At 38.8% G+C, this 10,767-nt stretch overlaps 1 protein-coding gene across 1 annotated transcript; it reads left to right on the top strand.

Annotated features, from left to right (window-relative positions):
- Positions 1–278: 278 nt before the first annotated feature.
- On the top strand, positions 279–5,394 carry arl14ep (ADP-ribosylation factor-like 14 effector protein). The gene is made up of 5 exons (XM_010782433.1): positions 279–450; positions 1,119–1,311; positions 1,404–1,532; positions 2,301–2,341; positions 3,603–5,394. The coding sequence occupies exons 1-5, from the start codon at positions 380–382 to the stop codon at positions 3,829–3,831; spliced, it is 663 nt and encodes a 220-aa protein (XP_010780735.1). The 5' UTR covers positions 279–379; the 3' UTR covers positions 3,832–5,394.
- The last annotated feature ends 5,373 nt before the right edge of the window (positions 5,395–10,767 follow it).

Below are 10,767 nucleotides of genomic sequence, written 5' to 3'. Positions count from 1 at the left end.
ACTACAATACTACATTATTTTACACCAGCCCAATGTCTGTCATTTAAAAAAAAAATGCTGATGTCCTGCAATATTAGATGTTAAAACTAGATTTAAGACTGGACATTCTATCAGACATGGTCAATATTAAGGCAGAAAGAGATATTTCGGGTCAAAAATGCATTATGTATTATTTCAGCCAGAAAATGATCTGCTGTTGATGGTGACAGTGAATATGAAAATCTGAGCTGCCGCTAGAGGGCAGAGTCTTTGGAGGAAGAACCGGAAGTTGAAGTGGATCTACATCTTTACTTCGCCAAAGAAGAACCTGTAGCAAATAAGTCGCCAGTGGTTGTTGTTCTTTCTGCAAAATCACTGTATCTGCAACAGAAAGGAGACAATGCCTGTAATATGTGCAGCGATAGGGTGCAACAATAGGTTTGTCAAAGGGTCGGAGATCCGATTTTACAGGTGAGTTTTCACCGCTCGGACTGAGGGGAAGTTTTAGGATAACTGATCTATCAACTGCCATTTAGGAAAGGCACAGTAAAGAAACCGACATTAATACATCTGCTTTTACATCACTGAATGTCACTGACAATATTTCAACCATAAGCTAACATTCGGATTCAATTTGCGTATTGATACCATGCTGCCTCAGACTCAGCCTATACATACTAAACATGGCCTGTTGTAGCTCGGTTCATTGCTGTATTCATTTACGTATAATTATCTTTAATTGGCTCCCATGGTGTAATGTAACTCTAAATTTCCTCAAGTATTGTACTTCAGGAAAAAATGAGGTCCTTATACTTTACTTGATTATTTTCTCATGATGCTACTTTATACACTGTATCAATTATATAGAGCAACACCCCTCACAACATACTGTCAATGAGAACATGATTTACATATGTGGACAGCAGTTTGTCCAGGTGTTAAGATTACCCATTTAGATATGCTCATGTAACTGTAAAAGCATGTCAAGTTGCAAGAAAAATGTACATCATCTAAGGAGATTTTGACCTCTTTTATCTACAGTTTACCCTCAGGCTGTATCACATTATCTTAAAAGTGTTGATGGTTAAAGTCATGCATCCTCATTAGAAATCTTCGCCTCTCTCTCTCCTACGTATCAGGTTCCCGCTAAGCAAACCTCAACTTGCCAGCAAATGGGTGCACAGCCTGGGGATGAAAAACTTCACCCCGACAGCAAACACCTGCCTCTGCTCGGAGCACTTCAGGGCCGACTGCTTCAGGGACTACAACGGAAAACAGTTTCTGAGGGAGGACGCCGTGCCCACCATATTCAGCCAGGGGCAGGACTCAAAGGTGTGGTAGAGACTGTTATTCAGTAGCAGTTGGTTTGAATTCATCCTGTTTTATTTTATATAAAGCGACTAGATAATCCCAATACTCCCCAGATTGAACTTCGTAAAAGAGCGGTGGTACCAAAGGAGGCAAATGTTGTGAATCAAACGGCGACACAAGCAGACAAAGACAGAGCGAGAGACGCTGTCAGTCAACGCAGAGACCGGAGAGGAGGAGTGAGGGTGAGTTCTCTCTTACTGTGCCTGCACTGAGGGCACATTGTGTGTAGTTCAACATTTAACATATCCTATTAGTATTAATTACCCTCTGGCAGGAGGCTGCACTCCATCAGGACCAAAACCTCTCGCCACCTGGACAGTTTCATCCCCTCTGAAACCAGCCTAATCAACAAGGCCCAGGACCCACACTGACACTGACTTTTTATACACCCAAAAACATTATGCATGACATTAATGCACATCACGTGAACAATATCTTGTTATTTTTCCCTAAATACTGTGAGCCATGTTCAGGCTCGGCTCTCTGACTGCATTCTGCATATTTTTGCAAACAGCCCTCCACTTAAAAATAGAATTCACTGTAGTTTGCCATATATTGTCATAAGTGTTTTATTTATTTTTTAGCTTTTAAGGTTTTCTCTGTATAGTTACATTTAAATTAGGTGTGAATACTTATCTCTAGTATCCTTTTTTAATTCTAAATTGTTTCTTAAAAAGACTTATCCTTATATATTTCTTGCTATAATATACTATTGCAACTTATTTTTCTTCGATTGTTTTTGTTCGCATCACCAGATACCAAAGCAAACTCCTTATATGTGTAAACTTAACTTGCAATAAACTTGATTCTGATTCTAGTAGTTTCTGCTTTACCAGTCAGTGCCAAAATGAACACCCACTAGTTGAACATGTCACTGTTTTCTTAAGATAATTGTTTTAATGTTTTTTTAACTAAAATAGTTGGCTTAACATGTATATATTTTGTCACAGGGTGGACGAGGAGGCCGTGGAGGGAAACAGCCGTCTGACAGGTGAGAAACGGTGTGGGTGTTTCTGTATTCTCCCTGTTGCTCTACTGAGTTTTCATCTGTTTATCTCTACTATTCAGAGAAGTGAATAAGTGTCCTTGTAAGTGCTCTGCAGAATGTAGCCCATCACAGATTAACCTGATGCCGTTCCTTTCAGGCGCTAGTTTGCTTTGTGTGGGAATGGTTGCTGAGCCAAATTAAAAACAGCTGCTGGTGACATATCTCAGATTATTTGGGGTCTTAATGTATTTTGTGATGAATTTGTGTTCTCTGATACCAAAAACAGGCAGTTTGTGTTTAGTTGAGATATTTGAGCATAGATTTTTAATGGCAGGAAGAACTGTCCACCTGAGAAAATCTGTGAACATTTTGATGTCAGTATCTAATATGAAAGAGTAATCGCGTGTTACATGAGGAAAGCGTAGCTGTATTCAGCTTTGATTGAGAGGATGGGATACAACCCATGTGAAACAGAAAAGTGAGCAAAATATAAAATGAAATCATCTCGACCACTGATGCCACATAATTTATTACTCTGTCCAAACCATGACCACGACAACAGTCAGATGTTTTTGCCAGAATATCATTTAGTATTTAGCTATTGTTTTAGAAAAGATCTGTCAAATAAATAATGTTCCTAACGCCGGTTAAAGGACCAGGCAGTATCATTACTTATTTGTCTGACTTTGTTGTTTCTACTTATAGTCGTCCGGTTTGTTCAGTACCAGAACTCAACACAGGGGTCGCATTAGGGAGGATGTTCAAAAGACCTGTTGAGTTCAACTTTATAGATGTCTTCCATTGTCTTTAAGGAAGAAAGAAATAGAGTTCTAGTAACTAATTATGCCTATATGAAGGGAATAAGTAGTTAACTGTTGAAGCACCATCTAAAAAAAAACACAACATCCCAATCTGATTGTATCAATGCTGTAGAAATGTTCAAAGGGTACATTCTTTCTTAGACCCTGGACAGGTAAATGAGATTTATAAAATATGAATTTAGACGTGAAAATAGAGCTGTAAAGCTGTCCCATGGTTTTCACCACTCAGTAAATGTTTCTCAAAATGAATGCTCATTTTCAGACTACGGTGGTGGCCCACTGAGTTTTATAATGCAAAATGTACATTTATATTCCACTATCGTAATGTTTTACTCCCAGACATAAAACAAATATGAAACGGTAATTAAGGAGCAAACACCAGAGAGGAAAAATGCTTCAATGAAACGTATTGCTAATGTCAGTTTTTCCGCTTGTGCCTGCAGACAGTCTATTGGAGCCAAGAACAAAGTGTACGACAACAAAGGCAGACTGCTCTCCAACAATAAAGACATGTGTGACTGCCTGGATGTGGACTGTATGGGCTGCTTTTACCCCTGCAACGGGTGCAACTCTCGCAAGTGCGGGGTCGAGTGCCGCTGCGACAGGAAGTGGCTTTACGAGCAGGTGGAGGTGGAGGGTGGAGAGATCATCCGGAACAAGTTTGTTATTTAGTCATCAGAGAAACTGGGAACTCGCTTTCCTCAAATTCGGCTGCTGTTCAGTGGATGGACCATCCAACACTGGGATGCTTTTCCTGGAGAGATCTCCCACAATTTCAACTGATAATTATGAGGCCTTGCAAAGTAACTGCCCATGGTAGAAAAGTTTGCAGAACAATGTTAGCATTCGGCTGAATGTGCTTTTTTAGTTGATGCCCGGTTTCCTTCGTTCCTGTTGTTGATTTATGTACACATTGTGTATTTTTCTGGAAAGAAAACTGGTTTATACCACAAATCTAAATAAGACAACATTTTAAACACCACGATTAATCAGTATTTTTTTGGGATTTTACAGCATTATAAGCATGATGTTTTTGTTTATAAAAATGAAATATTTTTTTTAATCCCTGTCAAAGTCACACTTTTGATGTGAGTTCTGGCCTGAAAACACCTGCCAATTTTGAATCATAGTCATAGCGCCACCTACTGGCAAAAGGAAGTTACAGTTAATAACTATAAATCTGTTTAAATTCATGTCATTGAAGGTTACCTTGCATTACATAACATCAGTAATAAAATATACAATAAGCTACAAAGCAGAGCTCAGAAATGAGATGCAGCTACATACAGTAAGCTAGTTTAGGGGATGGTTCCAGTTTGTGGATGTGAGGAGGAAGTGAGGATCTCAGTGTTTTTGCAGCGTAAGAAAAAGTCCTGGCACCCATTGTGCTGAGGTCAGCTGGCAAAGACCTGCTGATGAAGACTCCAGGGAGCGGGGGGGGTCTGCGAGATGTTTTATGGAGGCCCTTTAACAAGTCAAGGCATTAATTAATTTGTCTTTAGAACCCTCCCTTTAAAATGTAATACTTTTCCATTAGGTCATTTTCTACCTGTTTAGCAGACTGGATTCACCCATCTTTAGTACTCCCCCCAACACACCGAACAAAGGCAGCATGACACAGCAGTTCATCACGCTGGCTAAAGAAAGAGTTGCAGATCTGCTGCTCAGACAGTAATGTCTCATTTATCCACATCCTGCTGTCCTTGAGGACGGCTAGGTCAAGTGTCATGCGGCGCGGGATTGCTTTGTCTTCATATCCTCACATATCCTGCTTATTTCCAGGGAGCACTTGCAGCATGGCCTGACAAATCATGATCCTGCCAAATTTGAACTTTTAGGAATTTTCACGGTAGATGTTACTTTTTTTAAAGGGCATGCAAATGAAATGCTAGGTTTCTTTGTGTTGTTAATTGTATAACTCATTTTTATACATAGCTTATTAATATTAATATACCCTGGTCGACGCACATGAGACATTCATCAATTTGTTCAATTTTCTTTTTTAAATGATGCCTTCTTTCTCATACATTATGCTGTATAAATGATGTGTATTATTCATATTAAGCACGATACTACGCATTGTTACTGTTTTATTGATTTTAGGCGTAGCATCTGTTCATTTTGTTAAGATATAGTCAAATTGAATTCTGTTTGAACCATTTATTAGCCCATAATGTTATTATGTTGAGGTTACAAAAGTTGTTTATAATAAAAATAGGATGTTTTGTAATGGAATCCTTCACGTCATTTCAAGTTTTAAGCCACAAACTTATCTCAACGACCCTTGAATGGATGCTATGAACATTACTATTTATTCATGGTCCCCAGAGTACAGCTCCTTCTCGGTTTGTTGATCTCCTGAGAGCAATGTTCATTTATTTAGTGGAATATCTTAAAATCTACAACACGGACTGCCGCAAAACTTTGTACGGCTATTCATGGTTCCCAGGAGATGAATCCCATTGACTTTCCTAAGATGTTGATCTCTAAAAGATGTGTTCCCATCAGGATGAATTGTAATCAGAATACCGTTATTCGTCCCACAGAGGGGAAATGTACATTTGTTACAGCAAGTAAAGACCAAAGATAGCTTGATATTTTTAAGAAATAATAATAGAAGTTACACAATGTACTAAATACACATCCAGTACCAGTTGTGAGCTAGCAGCCAGGTGATAGTATTTAAAACCTTGTCATTGGGTCATCATCTCAATTTGCCTACTACATTTGATAAGCTATTTTCACGACCAAAAGACATGCAATATTAGAACGGCAGTCCGATACCGCAGACCTCCGCTGAATGTTTCATAAGGTGAAATTTAATGCATGAATCCGCCCTGAGAGTTTGATCTGTCTCTCTTTCCCACCCTTCCATCAAGTTTCCTGAAAATCAGTAGTATTTTTTCCATAATCCTGCTGGCAAGAAAACGATCTAACTAACTACATTTATCGAAAGCACGTCAAAGCTCGCAGTGCCTCAGTCCCGCCTCACAAAGCAAATCATTTCGGTGCTAACACAGAAAACAGCCAATTTGCTGTGGAAATGAACTCATTACTGGATGTGTCATTTTAGTTTGATCTACCCCTCTCACTGGCTAACAGAAACACTTGCAGGAGAGTACACTGTATGTTGGTTTGCCCATTTAGAGCTTTCTGTGCTTTAACAGCTGTTAATCAAAGACAGCAGTGATAATAATGTGCTCTGGACGGTGCTGAAAAAAACATTTAAATACAAGTATTTTGTCCTTAGTTTTTATAAAATCCATCTCAAGGAAGAATACATCAAAGCCTGACACAAAGCCATCCTCTACATCAGGGGTCTCAAACTCAAGGCCCGGGGGCCAAATCCGGCTCGCGACTTCATTTTATGTGGCAAGGCGCGGACTGGGACTACAAACCAGCCCGGGACTCTCGACCGTTCCACTTCTGTACCACCGGCCCACCTCGGTACCGCAAGTAAATACCGCTAGTGAATTGACGGGGGGACGGGTTCTAGTGACTTATCCGACCGGCCCACATCGTCCGACCGGCCCACTTCAGTACCGGGCCCGGCACATCGGGATTCGTCCCGAACGTCCCGATGGCCAGTCCGCCCCTATATGTGGCCCCACAAGAGCTTGCAAAGAATATAATACGTTCATTATACGGTTACATGCCACTTTACAGAAGCAGGTTGCCCATAAACTACATGCCCCACAATGCATCTCGTTTTGTGACATGCGCACTGAAGAGACTTGCAATTATTTGCCCTGGACTTCTGCTTTCAGACGTATTAATTACTAAGTTATTATCCTATCTGATAATAATCCAATTCAGAGGCAATAATGTAATATAATACATTATTTTATATATATATTATATATTTATATAGTTACAACCCGCCCTTTGAGTGCAACGTTTATGCGAATGTGGCCCGTGATGAAATTGAGTTTGACACCCCTGCTCTACATGAACGCGTCCAGTTCTTCCTTCCAGCAGAGAGAACGACTCGTCCGCGAGCACGATTAAATGTCTATCTAAATCTTGGCTTCGGCAGTCAGGAGAGAACATGAACCTCCAGGGAGCTGCTGGATGAAAACATTTTTCTGCTATTAACGAACACCAATGACCTGAAATCTGTCAGCGAAATCCAGACTGCAGTGTTCACACTGAGTTGGAGAGGTGACAGAAGAGTCTGTTAGGAGATGAAAGGCTGAACCAGAATCTATGAACATCAGGATGAGAAGGTCCAAGGTCCGTGTGGATGTTGTCAGAGAAGATGAAGTAATGTGGTTGTTCCATATTTCACTCCTAAAAAGATATAAGGAAGTGAACAAAAAAAAGTGACTATAATTAAAGCTACAATACTAGAAGTTACCCTGAGGCTGATATACATTTTCCAGCAGTTTTGACACACTATTTCATTGCAATTGATCACATAAGGGTTGAAGTATTTTAGTCTGGACCACAGGATCAACAGCCTGAGAGCTAAAAATGTAATATTGTAATGTCCAGATTTTTCAAATGACTTTCTCGGTTTAATATCATTTTTGGGTGTATGTATTTTTTTCTAATTTCTATAATACTTCACTTTGGGCAATAATAGCTTGCATTGGTAAATCTTCCCTTTTTAAAAAACAAAACACATGATCAGGCAAAAGAAAAAACGGTACCAAAAAGAGTTTACGAATAGTTTGTAATTAATCTATTAATTAGGTTGTGAACTTTATAAATCACTAATAAGCTTTTATAAGACATGAGATAAACAGGGTGACTGTGACCGGTTGCTTGCCAAATAGTGAGCCCAGATTTATCTGTTCTCGTTAATAAATGGGAATATGTTTTACACTTTACAATAAGGCTCCCCTTCTGCAACTATAAATGTTAGTAACTCATAAATAAATGGTCGTAAAGAGATGCCAAGAAACATCAAGATGGATGGGGGGAGAATCAACTCAGTGAACAACAGATACCAAGGATGCTGGCTGATGAAGAAGAAAAAGTAAGCAAAGTAGCCACTATAATGCTTAGTCATCTTGCCAAATAGTGTGTGTTGATGTATGAAAACTATGTTAGAACTGGTTTATAAATGGTTCTTAATGATTAATAAAGTCTTTACAACCTAATTATAAGCCCTTTATGAACCCTTTATAAGGGTAGTCTTATTGTAAAGCGGTACCGAAAAAACTCTTGATACAGCAGATAATTAATTCCATCACAAACTCTGTAAGTGTGATAGCGGTTGGTGTTTTTCCAATGCCTTTACTTGCTATAACTATATTGCTTTCTCACAATGTTTTAAGTCATATCTATCCCACACTCCCTCTACCCCAGCATGCTTGTGTTAAAGTAAGAAATGTGTGTGTACAGGGTAAAAAAGCAGCAGTCCACCTCTACCTGCTGGCTCGTTCTCCTCCTCTACACGAGCTCAATTCATCGCTCCATGTACTCTAAAAAACAAAGAAGTGTTGAATGAATACTTCAGCTCCCTCTGTCATATATTCTCTTACTGAACTTCCACTTGCCTCAGTATGCTGCTGTCTTAAACTACACTTGAATGTACTCACACCCGCCTCTTGTTTCTGTCATTGATCATTCTGTCCCACGTTCTATCGTTAATCATTTCATGGATTGTGTCACTTGTTAGGGCCCTTTGGCTTTGACCCCTGTGCTACCGGCTGGCTCACATACTGATACCCTTTAATATGTGTTCTCCAGTGTGCACAGCTGACATCCATCTAAATGAGACTTTATACAAATGTGACAGTGTTAAGTTAATCTCTTCTTGTTATCGATAGTTTGAAAGAATCAAGATGTCTAGTGTATGATGAATTATAAAAAATGTAGGATCTACTGCTTCCGGAGCCTTAGTGACATCAGGGATAAAAGTCAGACTATCTCGCATCAAGCAGCTTTGATTATTACCACTCTGTCTATCATGTGTCTATTTTGTGATTCCTTCGTCTTTAAAACGTCAATGTTCTATATTTAATTTAATATTCCATCTCTATTTGGTTTTACAGTAAACATTTAATTCTAAAAATAAATCACAGCATGTTTATTTTCTCAATAAGACTAATATTGACAACAATTATAATGGATGAATCTGACTTAAATGCTGTCCACACTAAAGAATATGTATGGTTGGGATACAACTGTTGCCAAGTCACTAGAATGTAGGTAATGAAGCTCTTCTCATTTGAATGAGTGAGTTGTCTGTCCTCAGGGGCTTCAGGTTTATCAATGTCTCCGGACTAATAAAATGTCATGCTAAAATTCTTCTGACTCAGGAGCTTGACCTGCTTTTGGCTAAAAAAACAAGCCTGCAAACCGCAGAGGGGTAACAGCTGATATATCATTTAGTTCATTTCTCTGCAAAGATGCTAATCATTAAAACATTTCAGCAGAACAGCTGCGGTTTGGCTTTTGTACCATATAAAGGTTTTTTTTTCTATTCGGTTTGAGTGCTTACACTAATCTCTTTTAAAGAGAAAACAAACAATAAAGTCTGCTAACTGGTCCGGTTGATTAACGGACACATTTGGCTACATAGCATATTTCACAAAACCTTTAACATGAGAGCAGAGTTTAACATCATAGTGACAGCATCATCAGACAAAAGGGCCTATTGCAATAATAAATTGTTGTGGCAATTTAGCACTCACAACAGGAAAGAATGAAAGAGAGAGGGATCAATAAAACACAAACACAGGTATCGTTGATCAATTATTATTTCGTTGTACAACAATCAATAATAACGAGGAAAACATTACCTCTGCTCTCAAGCAGTCCTACAGCAATGCTGCCAAGCAGTAGAACTTTACAGAAACATATATAGGATTCTAAAATGACGCACACACATTTCCTTACATTAGCTAACACAGAATATCACATGTTCTGCCTCTGAATGCTATACTTGTATGTTCCAGATGTCGAAAGTTTACTTATCTCATGACATCCTTTAGGAGTAGTCAACTAACAAAGGTTAACTGTTTTTATAACCTGAGGCCTTCTCTGAACTTCCTCTAACTGTCAGCTCACTTAAAATGAATACTATCTATTGATAATTCAGAACAACCATTGTCTCTCTAACTCTGTGTGACCCAACTCCGTAACACACATCATATAGCTTATACCATGTGACATTAAATGAATATACCAGAAATACGCTGTATTAAACTTTCTGCTATAACAAGCTCAAGTGCAGAAACAAGACATTTGAAATAGTTTTATGAAGAGAGAAGAATGGAGCTTTTGGATATGCTGCACAACTTTTTTCTAGAATTTCCACTTGTCAGAAAAGAGATGAGGCCTGCTGTTTTCTCAGTGTGATGATTGCAAAATTATTGAATTTCAGGGGTCAGTCACTTTGGTCAGGACAGAGAAGAAAGTGTTGGTGGGAAATCTAATCTCTCAGTCGGCTCTCATGGCCTTAAAGTTACTCCTGCACTGACGTGTGATATTTCATGAGTGTTGACAATGCGCTGCATGTTACAACAAGACAGAGCAAATGTGTAACTGATGATTAAGACAGCTTAAAAGAACAATTAAAAATGTTACTTGTGGAAAAAAATACAAACCACAAAAGCTAAAGTGTTACCTGTTTATTTAAGCAACATGACACAAAGA

This window comes from Notothenia coriiceps, unplaced genomic scaffold (assembly GCF_000735185.1).
Source record: "Notothenia coriiceps isolate Sejong01 unplaced genomic scaffold, NC01 NC01_scaffold00024667, whole genome shotgun sequence".
NCBI classification, from domain to species: domain Eukaryota; kingdom Metazoa; phylum Chordata; class Actinopteri; order Perciformes; family Nototheniidae; genus Notothenia; species Notothenia coriiceps.
Note: the sequence above shows the minus strand (reverse complement) of the source record. Positions and strands in the feature narration are given on the sequence as shown.

What these genes read in the sequence shown, in the direction of transcription:
- arl14ep (XM_010782433.1), top strand. Translation starts at nt 380, where the DNA reads ATGCCTGTAATATGTGCAGCGATAGGGTGCAACAATAGGTTTGTCAAA. An exon ending in TCGGAGATCCGATTTTACAG is followed by an intron (nt 451 to 1,118) that starts GTGAGTTTTCAC and finishes CCTACGTATCAG; the next exon opens with GTTCCCGCTAAGCAAACCTC. An exon ending in GGGAAACAGCCGTCTGACAG is followed by an intron (nt 2,342 to 3,602) that starts GTGAGAAACGGT and finishes TTGTGCCTGCAG; the next exon opens with ACAGTCTATTGGAGCCAAGA.